Source organism: Tamandua tetradactyla, chromosome 5, assembly GCF_023851605.1.
Source record: "Tamandua tetradactyla isolate mTamTet1 chromosome 5, mTamTet1.pri, whole genome shotgun sequence".
Lineage (NCBI taxonomy): Eukaryota > Metazoa > Chordata > Mammalia > Pilosa > Myrmecophagidae > Tamandua > Tamandua tetradactyla.
The window spans coordinates 96771517-96789580 of NC_135331.1; the positions used below are offsets into that span (position 1 = coordinate 96771517).

Here is an 18064-nt window from a genome sequence, read left to right on the forward strand (position 1 = left end):
GCTGGATGGGCCAACCCTTGGGGGACCTGTGGCAGAGAGGTCAGGGCACCTCTTGTCTTGAAAGTGCATGGAAATAGTTTTCCAGCCTCCAATGTAAATTTCCCCTGGAGTCTTCTGAGTGGTCTTTTTACGTCATTGTTTCTATTCAACCAGCATCCTGAAGGCTGGAGTAGAGGCCAGATGTTTCAGACCATGAGGGTGACTCCACATCCAGTAAGCTGCTCAGGGTGGGGAGTGGAGGGGTGTTGCCTTGGCACAGCTTCCCAACAGTGGTGACTCTGCCCTTCCCACACCCAGCCTTGAAAGGTAGTGTTCAGGGGAGTCCTGTCTCTTTGTTGGAGAAGGCACTCGGCAGAGTCTTAGCTCTGAGTAGGTACCCAAGTCTGTAGCAATGGGAGGACAGGCCTGGTGGGGTTACCTCATACCTTGGTCCTGGGGTCAGTGGTGGGAAGGTTGGATTCCAGACAGTATATCTCAGGCTTCCTTGCTGTACATTTCTGATGTCATCAGGAGTTATTTCCATATGATTATTACTGAAACCAAACAACCAGCTTTCCCAATAATCCAAGTTACTAGGGTCAAATAGGTTATCCTAGGGACATTAGGGAATCTCTTTCATTTCCCACCCTTGACCCTGGGTGCTGGCTTTCTCCAATTATAGGTCACTCCAGAGGCCAGGCTTTCTCTAAGCAAACTCCTTTGTTGGGAATGTAATGGGAGAAGAAATGAAGTGCTCCAGACTTCCAGGGAGCTACACTCTCCTCCCAGGTGATTTCCTTGGGTCATTTTCTGCAGATGTTCACTGCCAAAGGTTCTGAGAGTGTGACCGCGCTGGGTTAGTGTTTCCCTCACAAAGGTATTGAAGTGGATCGATCATTGTTTATTGTGAGCAGTAAATAGCATAGAGCTAAAAGCACCAAGTTTGCACTCAGATCCTAGTTTCAACACTCACTCGCCATATGACCTTGGGAAAATCACAGGAGCGCCTTCATATGATAAATGTACACACTGTATAGGCTGTTCTGAGGCTTAAAGGAGACTGTGACCCTAAGCATTGCAGAGATCAATCAGTGAACAAGAGCCGCTGTGGTAACTGTTGCTTTCATGATCAGTTAGGAGTTGCTCTAGAAAGCTCATAGTAGAGCCCTGAGGAACTGGGACATAGAGAGGTGAATTCAGGGTTGGGATGTAGGGAGGAGAAGATCAGGAGCAGGTAGACAGGGTAGCGGAAATGGGTCCCATAGAGCTGGGGCATCCGAAGAAGGCTGCACCAATAACAAACCTTGCCTTCCTTAACCTTTTTGAGGATTTTAAATGGATTATCTTTTCACTGGGCTTGGATTTCCAAGACCATCAACTTGTATTACCTTCTGCTACTCCCTACAGACTACACTTTTTACCCACCTATAGCTACTTGCTGCATATGCCGCTGGGCGATATCTTCTTTCAGGAGACCTGTTAAAGACAAAAAGGAAAACCACCAGTGAGTTTCCAATGGGCTGGAGTGAGACCTCAGCCTCAGAAGTATGTGGCAAGCTTAATAAACTGTAGAGTTAGAGGGAGCATATCTGCCAAGAAGAGCCCTTCCACAGCCTATATTGTGGTGGAAGAAGAGATTGCAAAGGTATGGGTCCTGGCACATAAATCTTTGGACTCAGTCATCTTTTGGTTTGATTTTCTTGGTCTTTCACTCATAAACTTTACGAGGGCCAGCTTTTCTGAAGTAGTTCTGTTATTAATGAAGAGGGAGCAGGATTTGATATTTTTCTAACTTTTGCAGGGTCAGTTTTAAATCCACATCTTTCTTTAAGTTATATGAAACCATGTCAAATTAAAAAAGATGCTGTTTTAGTTGATGATAACCTTAACATGAACCCTTAAATTGATTATCTGATATAAAGATCATAGAATTCTACGTTGCATTAATAAAGATATAAGCATGTAGATCAACGAGGTGATAGCTGTATTGTACTCTACTGTACTCTGCAGGGGTCAGTCCAAAGACGGTATTTGCTTCTGCGAGCTACTCTTCACAAAGAATATTAGCAGAATAGAAAATATTCGGAAGATGGTGAGTGGGATGCTGAAGGGTCTGAATCCATGCCATATGAAAAATATTTTAGGTGACCTGAAATGTTAAGATGGAGAAGAAAAGATTAGGAGGGAAGGTGTGGCTATAACAACTGTCTTTAAATATCTGAACATTGACATATGAACGAAAGAAAAGACTTATTTTTGTTCTACCTTAGAGGGAAGAAGTCAAATCAAATGAAGGCATATTAGGGACCCAATATGAGGAAGAAACAGCTCACAATGAGGACTGTCTCAAAACAGATTAAGTTGTCTCAAAGTGGACTAAATCTCCTGGCAAAGAAGTGGGCCCCTTCCTTAAAGTGAATAGGCAGAAGCTGGGTGACCATCTGTTGGGTTGTCAGAGAGATTTCCTGCCTTGGGTAGGCATCAGGAGAAAATGACTTCCAAGCTTTCTCTCTCTTTAAAATTTCATGATACCGTGCTTGAGGGATGGGCAGAACAACAGCCCTGAGATTTGTTTATGTCCGAAGGCTCTGCATACTTGTTAAAATGTCACTGCCATCTGTATCTCATGTCCGCTTGAGGGGTGTGATCATACCACTGAGGATTTAGAGAAATCCTGGGAATTTCATCATTCCCTTGTATATTTCCTTCCTCACATGGAGTAGATTCCATGCCTTGAAGTCTAGGGCTGATCTGAGTGTGCAAAAGATGAGTAGTCAATGGAGCAGTCACAGGAGAACTTATCATTCACTGAAAGTTCTAGGGCACCAGTAGAATGTTATGATTGGAAGGCAGAGCTCATCCTTTCCCATCCAATTAAGGAATCCCTTTTATAGAATGAAACAAGTCATTTCAGTTCAGATTTGTATGTATCTAGACTTTTCCCATGATTAAGTTTTTTATAGGGTGGAAGTGAAATCTGCCTCCCTGTAACTTTTAATTATTTGGCTTAATTTGTTCTTTGGAAGAGCACAGAAAAGTGATATTCTCTTGTTTGGCAGTGAGAGGACTTCTCACTTCTAAGGATGATTCAATTCCTCCTCTTAAACTTGTCTTTTCTAGGTTAGACATGATCAATTCCTTCAGCTCCTCCTCAGAGGCCACTGTTTTCAGATATGTCATCATCCTGGGGGAGAGCCTGTGGGCATCAAGCAAGTCTGTACTTTGCCTTCTCTGTGTCCTTAATGTGGTGGACTAGACATAGAGAGGAAGTTAAGAATTGAGCACAAACAATGAATTTCACCCTAATTCCAAGTGGGGGTAGTTGAGGATTTAGGTCATGTATTGGGGAGGAGGTTGTTGGGGAAGTGGAAACCTGGCCCAAAGATGAAAGCTGTAACTGAAGCTTTGTAGTTATTAATAATAATAATAATAATAATAATAATAATAATAATAATAATAATAATAATCTGCAGGTGTTAACTGCAGATAATTCTGCAACAATCAGGAAAATAATTAGAAATCTGGGCCAGTCAAGGCCATAGGTAGGATCTTTTCCCCACCCTGAGTGATATGTCCTTTGTTGTCTGTATCAGAGGTTCCCAAACTGTGGATTAAGGAAGTTGGGTGTCTGAGGGTGGTACAGGACTGAAACTCCAATGTGCATCAAACACTGTTGTGGTAGTTAGATTCAGGTGTCAACTTGGCTAGGTTGCCAAGTTCTATTGCTGTGGACATGAGCCAATGGCATGTGAACCTCATCTGTTGCTGATTACATCTGCAGTCGGTTAGGAGGCGTGCCTGTTTAATTGGCTGGTGCTTAAATGAGAGAGCTCAATGTAGCACAGCCAAAACAGCTCAGCATACCTCATCTCAGCACTCACAACTCAGTTTAGGCCTTTGGAGATGCAGAAAGGAATCACCCCGGGGAAAGTTGTTGGAAACCAGAGGTCTGGAGAGAATGATGGTAGAGATAACCTGTGCCTTCGCGCATAAAAAAGAACCTCAGTTGAAAGTTGGCTGCCTTTCCTCTGAAGAACTATACGTTTTTAATGAAATAAATCCCCTTTTATTAAAAGCCAATCCATCTCTGGTATGTTGCATTCTGGAGTCTAGCAAACTAGAACAATTGTTGAATTGATTTAAAAAAACATAGTACTTAGGTTCTTCACGAAAGGAGATAATGCTGTGAGAATTACAACACATCACTTAGAAATATCTCTCAGTTTAGACTATGTCATTAAGTGCTTTCTCATCTTCACAGTATGGAGAAGCAATGATGCCTTGGTATCCTGCCTGTTCCTGGGTACCTGAGATAGGTGCCTTACACCATGAGCATTTTCCATGCCTGGGCACCAACTTCCTAATGAGACTCTAAGGTGACTTCCTCCTTTAGGAAACACTCAAGGCTGATTCCTCCTGGAAAATTGCCTCCCTGGCAACAAGTCTCCCCCAAAAAGAGCATAACCAGCAATGGGACTCACTGCCCATGCCTCTGACAAAGAGCCTCCCCAACAGACAGCCTCCCTAACTAAGACCACATGACCTGTCCACTGAAGGTACTCAACCTAGTCCATCATGACTTCCCCTGCTTCCATTGGAATGACCAGGGATCCTTTCCCAACCTCTAGGGAAGCCTTTTGGAATGACATGGCTTGGGAAGAGCTGCTCATGTAAATAAAGAGGGGAGATTTTGCTGCCAGGACTGAAAGTTCTATAAACCCCACAGACATAAACATGTTGCATTCTTTGTTTCAGAACAAAGAGACATCCCTAGGGGACAAAAGGTGGGCCTTTATAATGTTATATCTTGGTAAAGGAAGGTCTTTATAATGTTACATCTTAGTAAAGTAGTTTAAAAATGTATTTAGTGATGCTCGATTTTGGTGACTGGCTAACATCTTCCACTATATGGCACTTTTTTTTGACATATTACCAAATGTGCTTCTAAAAATAGCCTTATGGCTGATACCTAATTGCATTTTCCAACAGAGCCATTCTTCATGTGAAGATAATAGTCTCTGTAATCTGCTGGATCTTGCAGTTCCACAGGTTTTGGCAAAGAAGGAGTTGAGGGGGATTGCAGAATTCACTCAGCATGCAGCTTGCTGTCACTTGTGCAGTGATAAATTTGCTGGTTTTGGCCTGGGTTTCTGGATACATCCCTGTCCAGAGGTATGGAAAAGAGTTGAAATGGAAATAGAGAACTCCCAACCTGTTGCAGGAGACAACCTGGGAGGGAAGCAGGGATCCCAAATCAGGGATGAAAAGCAAGAGAGCAGGGGAGTAAAGGGAAGCTCTGCTTGTAAAGGAATGTTGGTCGTTAGTAATTCCCGCCTACCCACCCCCTACAGTAATTTACAACAGTATATGCCAGAAACACCTCTCCCTTTCTGATTCATTAATTGTTGGGGTGGGGGAGGCAGCTGGGGGTAGAAGTGGTACAATGACCTGCAAAGACCTGTGGGAAGATGCATGACCTTGAAAACAACCATGTGCAGGGTACATGATGGGGCTGAGGGTGGTGAAGCGTGAGCAAATGGGGGTGTGGGGAGAAGTATATGTAAGTGGAAGTGGCACACTGTGTAGCTATATGGTTTCTCTGCTACCAAGTAGTTTATATGAAAAGTATTCTCATCAGGAAGTAGTAACACCTAATTTTATATTGATATTCAAACTGTTGGATAAAAATTTTTCCTTAAGTTTCAAAATTTATTTTGTATATATGTTTGAAATTGTTCACCAAGTGAAACCTTCTCAGTTGGTCCAGAAAAAAGCTATTCACTTGTGACTCCTCCCCAGTTATGGCTGTCTGCAGACTCTATGTGTGATTTCCGTGCTGCTGTGCTTTAATGGGGATGTTTGTTTAGGTTACTATCAAGCAATAAATATTTATTTTATATCTATTCTGTGTTAAGCACTATGTTCTAAGTGCTGTAGGATATACAAACTAGTAGAAAACTCTATTTTAGCCCCAAGGAATTAGCATGATATAAGGGGTCAGCAAAATGTGACTCACATGCTTTTCCTTTTAAATGGTGACCCATGGCTGACTTTGCTCATCCATCATGAATGGCTTGTTTTCCTGCTGAGTCTGGGCTTGGCTTTTCAATCCAACACTTTGGGCAGTCATAACCAATCATTTGGAGCTGGACTTGACTTGGGGAGCAAACCTCTTTGCCACTTTGGTTATACTAGAAAAAAAATTATTGAATTTGGATGTAGATGGAGCTGAGATCGAATCAGAACTCTGTGACTTCCTGCTTGAGTGGCTCATTATTTGAAAAATGGGAATAACATCCGCGTCACAGTATCTCAAGATTCTTGGGAGGCCCAAGGGATAATGTACTAGCATATCTGTGGTACCACGCTAATTTTAGGTATTAAGGCCCTTTCAGACACATTGCAAGGATAGACAGTACATCCATAAGAGGAAAGAACCTGAAGGCCAAGTGGCTTGATGTAGAATAAATTGTAGAGATAAATTTAGAGGAGGGAAAGGTGGGCTAGTGGCATTAGGGAAGGCATCATTGCCAGAGGTGAGGCTTGAGTAGATTCAGAAGGGAGCAAATGAGATTGGGAAGGTCATTCTAGTCAAAAAGAACTACTGGGGCCAATGTGCAGAGAGGGCCAGGTCTACATTGGTTTGGGGCAGGTGGTGGAAGGGCGCACTTGAATGGAGGACTGGGGAGGAGAGACTGAATCATACTTACATGGAGTCTGGGGTCCTATGTAAATAATAAGGGTTCTGGGCCCAGGTAAAATCTATTTTTCTATTCAACTAGACTACTATAGTATCTAGGAAAATGAAATTCAAAGTCCATAGTGAAATTGAGGTATGGGGAGAATATACAGCAAATGTTGCCTGCCTGAGGGGACACTTTGAAAGTGATGGTCGGGTTTTAGTGGTTCTGAATTCCAGAGTCAATTTGAACTGTGATGGGGAAGCCAGTCTTTGTACTATCACAGAGGATCAATGATTAACAAAAGTTTAGACCCTTAAAGCTGTTTGTAAGGTTATTTGTAAATCCAGCCAGGCTGCCAACTGAAGGTATGAAAAGATCTGCTATATCCCAAGTACTACCAAGGACAGTCACTTCAAAGTGTCTTTATTAGATCTGGTTCCAGACTGATGGCCTGGAGGGTCTGTCAGACAAAGGGATGAGCACAATGGGAGAGAGAGAAAAAAATATATATATTTCATTAACAATAGGCCTATTCACCAAAGTATCAAAATCTACGAAGAATATTATGCTAAAATGATAATTAACAAAACCAACAGTAGGAACATGAATTCATTTCAGATGGAAGTAATTTTATGGAAAGGCAGATAATGATATCCATTGATTCAGAGGTGCAGAGGGGTGAGTTGGCCTTATTCTATCCTTATCAGTTTGTGTATGTATGTGTGGCATATACGTTTGTACATATGTGTGTATACATGTATGTATGTGTGTGCATGTACAAATCTCCTAGCCTCATGCCTCACGCTCCATTCTGATTCCTCTCTTCCTCTAATAGGCAACTATTCCAATGAGTTGGATATATATCCTTTTATTTGTATGTGTCCTTATATAATTTGTATTAAAATTTTGTGTGCCATATTTAAGTTATGTAAATAATAGGGTACTACAGATCTTATTCTTTTCTTAGTTACTTATCAGTACTATATTTTTGACACCTACCCATTTTGCTCTATGTGCACCTAGTCTGCACCCCAACATTTTACTTCCATTTCATAAGGTTGCACAACTGGATGCCTCCTACTCTCACTAATACAAACAGTGCTGTGATTATCATCCTTGGACATGTTTCCTTATAAACCTGTGAGGAGATACCCCTGGAAGGTTTCAGCAGATCTGCAAGCTTAATTTGAAGGCTTCTCTCCATAATAGCTGCACCAGTCTAGGCAAAGACTTTAAAATAAGTATGTTGAGGATACTCAAGGAAATTATGGAAACATATGTTTCATTTAAAAATAATAAGAAATTATGAAACAAATAAGTGTAAGTGAAATAAGAATAGGTGGGTATGAAAGAAATCTTGAAAATGAAAACTAGAGTTATTAAAACAAAAAAGTAATAAAGGGAACAAATTCTAGACTGGACACATTTGAAAGGTGAATTAGTGAATTGGAAGACAGCATGGAAAACTCAACCCAAATATAGCACAAAGTAAAAGATAAAAATGGGACACAATAGTTCAAAAGCCACAGAGAAGAGACTGAGAGACATCAACATTTGTCTATAAAGAGCTCCAGAAGAAAGGAATGGAGGCAATGGTAATAAGCAATATTTGAAGAGACAGTAGCTGAGAGTCTCCAGAATGGAAGAAAGACATAAGCTCTTGAGTTCAAAGTACATTCTGAGTATTGAGCATTATAAATTAAAATAAATCCACCCCTAGGCATATCACAGTGAAACTGAAGAACTTCAAAGAGAAAGAGCCACTATGAACAGTTTCCAGGGGGACTTCCAAGGTTAACACTTAAAGGACAGCCCACTCACCATTGTCAACAATTGGTGCCAGGAGACAATGGAGGGACATAATTGTCAACTTGAATTTTATACATAGTTAAACTAACATTTAGAGGTGAGGGAACAGTAAAGACATTTTTCATCAGAAGAGGGCTTAGAGTGTTTACCACCCACAGATCCTCACTGTCTAAAATAACTCAACTGAGAGACAGGCAAGGAGGGAGGTTAAATGCATAGGCTCTGGAGTCAGACTGCTATGCTTGCATCTCAGCTGGGCCACTTACTGTGCAGCCTTGGGCAAATTACTGAATGTCAATGTGTCTCAGTCTTCTCATTTGTAAAATGGGGAAAATGATAGTGTCTATTGTAAGGATTAAATTAAGTCATATATGTAATATACTTAGAAGAGTGACTGGCATATAATAAGAACTAGGTAAGTGCAAGCAATTATGATCATCAGCAAGTATAAAAACACAGAGAAAGGTATAGGGTAAAACAAACAATGTTAGAAGAGTGACTGGCATATAATAAGAACTAGGTAAGTGCAAGCAATTATGATCATCAGCAAGTATAAAAACACAGAGAAAGGTATAGGGTAAAACAAACAATGGTTAGCATAAAAATGAATAAAATATTTTGGTAAAAATATTTAACTACTGACCATAAAAAATGTGTATGAGTATGAATAAAACTGTTTAAAAATATGTGTGGTATGTGCAAGTGTGTTAAAAAAAGATAAAATTAAAACTCTAAGTGACCATAACAAGATGGATGTTAAGTGTGTGTGTGTGTGTGTGTGTGTGTGTGTGTGTGTTTATGGGTCATTACAGTAAGCTCTTTCCCTGGAAGTGGTTGGGAAGAGAATACATTTGGAATAACTGCAGACATTAGTATAATTACTTTTTAATGCTAAAAGAATACAGTACATACTATAAGCAGCAGGATCAGTAGAGGAGCAGACAAAAGGCATTTCAAGCAATTCTACAGAAGGCAGAGAGGGAGAAAAGAGGAAGCCAAGAAAAATCCTGTGTTTGGTCAAATAATCTGTGAAAGGGGACAGGCCTAGCATAGCCTGCTGTCTTTTCCTGGACCGCAGAAATATATTTTGTGCTCATGACAGTATGTCGCCATGGCAAAATAAAACATAATCCCATAATAGATAAGGGGACTGTTGGTACATTCCTTCCCCTACCGTCCTGAGCATTTGTAATTTATTCACTGGACACAGTTTGAGTGCGGTCAGCATGTTGGGCAGCGTTGAGCTTTGACCCTGGTGGTCTATCTGTCACTGGCGAGGAGGGATGGGGTTCCTTCACTGCAAAAGACACAACACACACAACACACACACACACACACAGGAGAGGGGTGCTGCACATAGAACATCTCCCTGTATTGGCCACGGATTGAGACCTGCTGCCTACCGGGCCCCAGGCCCACCAGTGAAGCTGGTTTTGCTGTCTCTTCTCTATGTGAGTAAAACGTATTTCCTTCCAGAGTTGTATGAATTGTGCTTCTGTTTGTGACCCCGACTTGGTATTGGAGTGGGTTAATACCTCTGGTGTCTCCCTTCTCTGACTGCAACACACAATTACAGAAGCCCATGAGTGTGTGTGTGTGTGTAACTACGTGTGTGCATATATATAATCCTATGAGCATGGAGGTAATGTGGGAGGATAGCTACAAAGCTGTTTAGACGGTTTACTTGAGGCTGGGAGTGGGCTGAAGGATGAATTGTGAGAGAGGTGAGAGCCAAGCAAGACAGAAAAGCAGCAACAGAAAAGAGAAGACACTTAAATATGATTTATGATTTATGTAATAGTATATTTGTACACTTTATATAAAGAGGAATTAAAATAAAAAAAAAATCACTGAAGTATGTTTCCTCGAGAAGGAGATGTGACGTTACTGTGGGCATGCTGAAAATTGTGCTCGGGTTCCTGCCCCATATATGATGTCATCTGGTAAGTGTGCAGAGAGCACTCATAGCCTGGGTCTTTGGGACAGGGAAAGGGAGATGAGGAGGGTTAAGCATCAGATTAATTCTCAGAACTCTGTTATTGCCCAGTAGCCTGGTTAAGAAGGACTGATGGTAGAGGACAGATTCAGAGGGAAGCCAGGAAGCAGCAGCCAACCTGAGGGATTTCCTTTGGCATGGGAGCAAGGGAGGCCTCTGGGAAGGCTGTACCCATCTTGGGATCAGGGAGACAGGTCCTTCCTGGGGTTCCTACAGGAGAAAGGCCCAGATATGGAGCACAGAGCAGGAGACAAGGATGGCCTAAAGGCCAGGCAAATGTTTTTCAACCTTCTCATTCCAAAATGACATTTCAAATTCTCTAGAATTCAAGATTCTTCTTCTATTTAGTATGCTAAACATTGTATTTGCTAACACTATTAAATCAGAGGAGAGAGAAAACAACTCATTCTAAAAGATACCCATTAATAATGCCAAGAAAACATCATTGTAACTGGCTTGGATTTTCCCCACTGGAAATTTTCACAAATGCTCCCCCCATCATCTTGGCCCTATCTTCTAGAAGAGGATGTACCCGATAATTGATGAGCATTTCAACTCAGGATGAAAACAGCAGACAGTAGTCTGGGCTCTTAAGACAGCTTCATTCTTATCATTAGCACAGTATACAATGATCACATTTTTGGAAATGCTCTCATTTATAAAAAATGACCAAATTATACCATGTCTGGGAGACCTGATTTCTTTTCCAATGGCATATTCATTCTGACTACCAAACTAATCATAATAATCACACAAGATTAGTAAATTTTATCTGAAGCTTAAGCATTTAGCTATTGCATATGCTTAATTAAGCTAAGGAGCTTATCAATATCATTACTCCAGTATATGATAATATTCTATAAACATATTCAGAGAATTAAATAACTAAGTCCATGGTTAAAAGCTCAAATATATGTGTAGATGAAAGTAGGTAAGCTTAAGGAACATTTTCAACTCACCAACCAGGATGAATTCTTAAATACTAAATATCTCAGGGAGCAGAAGGCTCTTGGTTATGTTGGAACCTATTCAAAAGATGTTACTTTAGATGCTCAGAAGTTGTTATCTCAGCAAGGGAGGGATATAACCAGCTTCTAAGAACTGCCCTGGAGGAGTAGCCATAGATCCCCAAATTTCCTTTTGAAGACATGGCTCTGGTTGCCAGGGATGCCATCTGTGCACCATGGTCTCTGACTTCCATCTGTGCAGCCCCAAACGTAGCACAGGGGACACTCCCGCAGGTGCCTGGCCACATTCAAGGCTCCTCTGCTCCAGCATGAGTGGGACACATATGTCCCACCTATTCTTCAAGCTAAATTTATTTTAGTATTTGTTCCCCCTATTATTTATTTTTATTCCATATGTTCTACTCATTTGTTGACAAGGTAGATAAAAGGAGCATCAGACACAAGGTTTTCACAATCACACAGTCCCACCTATTCTTAATGGTCCCATCTCACTCTGGAGGCTATTTTGTCAGGGACCCTCACTGACCCTGGAGGTGGAGGGTTCATTTAGAGTATAAAAAAATCCCTGAAGATATTTGATCTTGAAATGGGTATAGTTTTAAAAACTTGGATTAAAACATGAAAACAGAGTTTTACATTGCTCTTTGATACAAATAATAAACTCTCTCACTCCAAGATAAAACCTCATTCTAGTTACTTAATTTTGAATCAGCTAATTCTTAAAAAAAGAGTCCCTGGAAAGAAATAAGACCCAATTAAGCCTCACTGCTGGCCAAACGGCAAGCTTGCCTGTAAAATAATTACTTTACACACAATTGGTTCTTCGTGATATGGGAATTGACCTCTATATGGGGAGGCTGGAGATTAGGAGAAACACATCAACGAATTTACAAGTAAAAGACCAAACAGATAGAAATGATTCATGTTGCTTTATAGCCAAATATGAGTGATTTCATTAATTGGAAGTAAATGGTCTTTTCTCTAGACACCCCCTTACCCAACATAAATGTATATCATGATGAATTTGAGTTATCCTGAAAAGTACATAGCTAAGCAAATTACACTCTTTGCAATGTTCCCCTCATGAGCTTTTTTTAAATAGAAAAGTTGTGGGTTTACAGAAAAATCATGCATAAAATACAGGGTTCCCATGTACCACCCTATTTTTAATACCTTGGTTGGTGTGGTACATTTGTTAAAATTGAGGAGAGCACATTTTTTTATGTTGTACTATTAAATATATTCTTTGGTGTAACTTAGGGTTCACTGTTTGTGTTGTACAGTTCCATGCATTTTTAAAAAATTATTCTAATTATACAACCTAAAGTTTCCCCTTTTAACTACATTAAAATATATAATCTAGTGCTGTTAATTATGTTCACAATGTTTTGCTACCATCATCAATATGCATTGCCAGAACTCTTTGATCACCCCAAACAGAAACTCTAGATGTTTTAACTCCCTATTCCCTACCTGCTTCCTGGTCCCTGGTTACTTAATAAGCTTGCTTGAAATGTTGGTGGTAATAGTCCTGTTTTCGGAGTCTAGAATGATTCCCACTCTCAACCATTTTTTTCTTCCAGAAAATAGCTCTGGAGTGCTTTCTCTTTTTGTTTCATTTGTGACAAAATATTATCAAAGAGGACAAAGGAAGGAGGGAAGCAGAGAAGGATTTGCCCTCCATTTTGTGGAGGATGCTTTCAAGAATGACTTATTTCAGGAAGAACAAAGTCTGCTCTCTCCGATCTGAGTTCTGCTTACATGAAATTCCTGTATACATGGCTCTACTTCTGCATGCATATTTCGGTCCTAGTGGGCATATGTCGGTTATTTTTGGGATAAGTTGGAGAATAAGGAAACCTAAGGAGCTGGGACTAGAAAAAGGAAGCAAAGCAGATAGCAGACCAGGAAGGGAGGTGTTTGAAATGAAGCTTTGGGAAAGATAAAGGAAGTTGAAGGGGGAAGTACACACAGTCCTGAGAATGGCGCTTCATCCATCAAAGGGGACAGGAGGGGGACTGGGAGACTGGAACATGTGTAAGAGGGACCCATGGCACAGGTTTTAGTGCTACATCTGTAGGGAGTCAACAACTTCAAGTGATAACATCGGGCAGCCAGCGAACCCTTAGAAAGAGGAAAAACAGCCACAGACAAGGGAGTGCCACAATAGGCAAATATACAATTAATTAACAAGCTTCATGTTGAATTTTCAAGAGAGAGGGATCCTGAAAAATTTAAAGTGTGCAAGGCATGGTAAATGAAAGTTAAATGCATAGAAACCATAATGACAAATTTAAGATGAATTAAATATTATACATTCTTTAATTTGGTGAATATAAAAATACTTATAGGGACTTTCACAAATTTATTGGCAAAGTCAATCTTGCTTTTCATATGAAGCTTTTTAATTTTCTCATATAAAGTCTTCATCCTCAGTTATGGCTTTTCCTATCACAGGGTTGTTCGGGTTCATCATGGTTGGGGAAGGATGAAAGCTATATAAATAAAAAGACATGGCAGTGTACATCCTAGGACAGAGACACTGCTTATAATCCTGATTTCAGTGGAAATTGGTTACCTTTTAGCTCATGGAGCATTGGTCATTTGCAGCTCCAGCAGCTGTAAAAGGTACCAGGAGGAGACCAGACCTCCACAATCTTTGAACTTGGAAGATTACATATTTTAAAAATTAGAAGCAACCTCTGCCTTCTATAGGAGAGTCTGGATATTATCTTTGAGGTAAAAATAGCTCTTTAGAAATTATCCAACATTTTAATGGACCTTTTGAAGTCTGTGCAAATGAGGTACAGAGTTTCCATTATTCTTGGGAAACCCCTAAAAAATAAAATAACACAAATACAGGTGCTTGAGGGTCAGAGTTAGGTATGCTGTTAAGTGTTTTGTGTTCAGAAACACGAACTGCATGTTTCTTTAGCAAAACTATGTGCGCAGTTAGAGAATTTTTTTGCCTAAGTCTGGATGTAGATTACCCTACATAGTTTGTACGTGGACATTGTAGGTGCATATTCTTGTCCAAGCACTTATTCTACACATTGGGAATAAGTAGGGTGGGCCATGGTGGGGAGAACTTGTGGACCAAATCTTGTCTTCAGATGCATGTGAACAGCAGTTCTCATCCAGGTACTGGATGGTGGTCACAACACTGTGGGGAGGACACTACGGATATTTAGTGGTCTGGGCCTGACCCTGTTAAGTGAAAAACTTCCAGTCTCAACATGCAATGGTATCCCATTGAGCAACACTGTTTTCAAGGAAAGCTTTGACAAGGACCTGGTCACTGGGTGCAGCCCCAACTGGACTGGTGATGTGCTTGCGTCATTTAAGGCTGAACAGCCCAGAGTTGGGGAAAATAAGGACTGTGAACTTTCTGGTCAGGGCCAAGTCTAGACAATGCCCTGGAGAGAGTGAATATGTAAATAGGCAGTTAGGACAGAGTCCAATGAGGATGCTGCTTGTACTGTACCTGGCTGAGGGGATGTGGAGGTATTCAAGAGAGAGGCTCAGAGCCACTCAGTAAAGGCCCTCTAAGAGTCCCACTTCCAGATGTAACTTTTAGTTACTTTTCAGGATGTATTTCTGTTAGCCCCAAAGCTTCAGCAAGGTCCTGTACAGGTCAGCCTGGCCTAGCTGGATGCAGTAGCCTGGAGCCATGGCCACCAGCAACGGCACCTTCAGAGAACTGCTTTGCTCAGTAGGTAGCAGCCCCCAGCAAGATGAAGAAGCCAGAGGAAAAGGGTTTGAGGCATGTCTTCCAGAATAATCAAGAGGCAGTCTTTGGAGAACCTCTTAGAAACAGCCTCGGGGCTTGTTTTGAGAAAAATGGACTGATTTCTAGCAGTAAATCCAGTAGGGACTTTGGCCATAATAACTTGGGAATAAAAAGGAAGTGTAGCTTTGTTTGGCTGTCACAAGTTAGTGAAGCCAGGGACATGTGGGACTCATTGGGAAAAGTTTTCTCTAATGCTGTCACCCCTCCAGGAACAAGACTGTTGGCTTCTATAAGGGCGAGTGAGAGGCGAGAGAGCCATGCAAACTGGAAAACTACGGCATTCTTTCAGAGACTGGATGATTATATTTCTAACTCATGCCAATCCTAACTCATGAATTGCTGAAGAAATGAAATCCAGATAAATTTGTTCTTTTTTGCTCTCCTTAAAAATATCAAAAGCTAATATTTTGCAGAAGGCTTTATGCTGGCTAGGGTGCCCAGGACTCCTGGGGTCCAAAACAAACACACCTGATCTAGATTTGGTCAGCTACAGGAGGCCAGAGAAGTGGCCAAGGAATTAATAGAGGAATCCGAAAATTGTTCTTTATCCCAAAAGGCCCCAACTTTAAATAGTTCCTGCTTTGGAGGACTCGTGTGAGTGTGTGGCAGGGAAAGGGGAGCAGGGGTGTTGGGAGATGCTTATGAATCTTTTCTGGGTACTGTGAAAGGATTTTGATGCTGACCTGACAGTGGAAACAGATCTAGCTTCTTTTCCATGGTGATGAGTATTTGTAATTTTTTCTCATTGTAGTCAAGGGTATCAGTGAAGAATGAATACCAGTGACAGGCAGTTTCTGATGAGAACTTTGCTCTTGGGACTAGGAGGCAGTTATGCTGGAGACAATATACTTGAGGTAATGATTTTCTGTATCACAGAATTTCAAAAATTCGTTTTCCACGGATTACATGTCAGCAGACTAATGTCAACAGTCCTTTGTAGGATGTTATTTTAATGATGTGGGGGCGTTTAGCAGAATTGGTGTTTTTTACCTGGATCTTAGGAAATCACAAACTATGGTAATTCAATAAGCAAATGATGGATGAGCCAAGATCTTGCACATACAGCAAGAAAAGAACTAAGTGTGTGGATGGCAAACAGAACATCCCTAATTCCTAATAGTGTGACATTAGAAATAGGGGCACTGATTTCTAGGAAGTTGTCAAAGGGACAGTAGTCTCATCTCTGGGTTTCTCTCAGGTCCAGCCTACATAATCCAGCTCCCAGTCTCCTCTGTATCCCCTTCACCATTTGAGTTATGGCTATCCCCAATCTTAGTGTGTTTTCTCCCAGAAACAGGACCTAGTGCAGGTAGTTTATTTAGGCTGTGTCCCTGGAAACACCAGGGAGTGGGGAAGTAAGTCAGGGAGAAAGGCAGCCAAGAATGAACAACATCAAACCAGCTACAACTGTGGGCAATTGGAGTGCAATCCCTCTGGGTACCTATGGGAGGCAGTGTGGAGCACACATCTCACAGTAGTCCCTCCTGAGGGTTAAGGGAGGTGGGGCATGTACACACAATTTCCAGCAGCCATTGGCTGAGGCCTCATGGAGGAGGGGGTGTTAATTCCCCAGCACTTCTAACCTGCCCCCTGAGTGGAGCAGGCTTAGATGATCAGAGAATATTCTCAGGTAGAGTCAGAAGTGCTAGGAGATGCAATCATGATAGTTTTCACAGACATAGTACAGCAGATTCTTGTTATTTATGGTAGTTATGTCCTGTAAAGTGGCCACAAGTACTGAATTAGTGAATACTCAGTCATTGCCTCTAGGGAAATATAGAGCTAGGTTCCTGTGAGCCACTGGTCACATTTTTGCAACTGATCAATGTATCACCTTGTTTTATGTGTGTTTCAGCTTAAAGACATATTATATCTTTTGCTTCCTCCTTAAATTTGCATACAATGATTCTGTGGGAAGTTCTTTCTTCCATCTTGGCCTTTTAGAGAGAGCCCCGTTTAACCCCATCTAGAAACAGTATCATTGCCTTCAGAACATTTTAGAGTAACATTTAAGTAAAGCCTCTGAGCATAAATTTAAGTAAGCTTAATCATAAGTCACATTGATGGGCAAGTAACTGGAGCTCATAAAATAAGGTGTTGATTCATTAACATTGAACTCACATCCAACAGCACCATAACTCTTGCCTGACTGAAGCTTATCTAACACATATCTTTTCTCCATAAGGCACAGCATAGCTTTCTTGTACTTAGGTACACAGGACAGTCCTTGATCACTATGTTTGGGGGCCATTTTAAACAGCAAAATCAACAGCAAAAAAGCACAAACATACGAAAATCATGGCACTAGCAAACCATAAAAGGGGACTTTTTTGCAGTATAAAAGCTAAAAGAGGCAGAGCGCTCTCTTGTTTGACCCTAGCTGGAACGGATGTGCAGAGTGACCCAAATTTTTCACTGCTTTATGCATGTCCATGAAGACCACGAAAGTGTTGCAAGTATTACCCTTGGGGTTACACATAAATTTTAGTGAGTAGGTGTTTCAGTTTGCTAATGCTGCTGTAATACAATATACCAGAATGGGGTTGGCGTTTTCAAGGGGGGTTTATTAGGTTACAAATGTATAGTTATAAGTTTAAGGCCAAGAAAATTTGCAAATTAAGGCATCAAGAAGAAGATACCTTCTCTGAGGAAAGGCTGCTGGCATCTGGGGTTCCTCTATCACATGGGAAGGCACATAGCAACATCTGCTGGCCCTTCTTTTCTGTGTTCTGATTTCAAAATGGCTTTCTCAGTTTCTGTGGGTCCTTCTTGCTTCCCTTGGGGGCATTTTCTTTCTCTGAGCTCTCTCTCAGTTTCAGCTGTCTTTCATCCTCTCATA

General features: G+C 41.1%; 1 protein-coding gene across 7 annotated transcripts in view; it reads right to left on the bottom strand.

Annotated features, from left to right (window-relative positions):
- KIF6 (kinesin family member 6) overlaps positions 1-18064 on the bottom strand; it is a 454503-nt gene that overhangs the window by 38351 nt on the left and 398088 nt on the right. For 6 of the 7 annotated variants that reach the window (XM_077161707.1, XM_077161705.1, XM_077161703.1 and 3 more), the window contains one exon: positions 1405-1455. The exons of the other annotated variant lie outside the window; for it this stretch is intronic. In XM_077161707.1, the coding sequence (XP_077017822.1) occupies positions 1405-1455 (51 nt within the window). The remainder of the gene's footprint in view (positions 1-1404; positions 1456-18064) is intronic. 7 annotated transcript variants of the gene reach the window in all.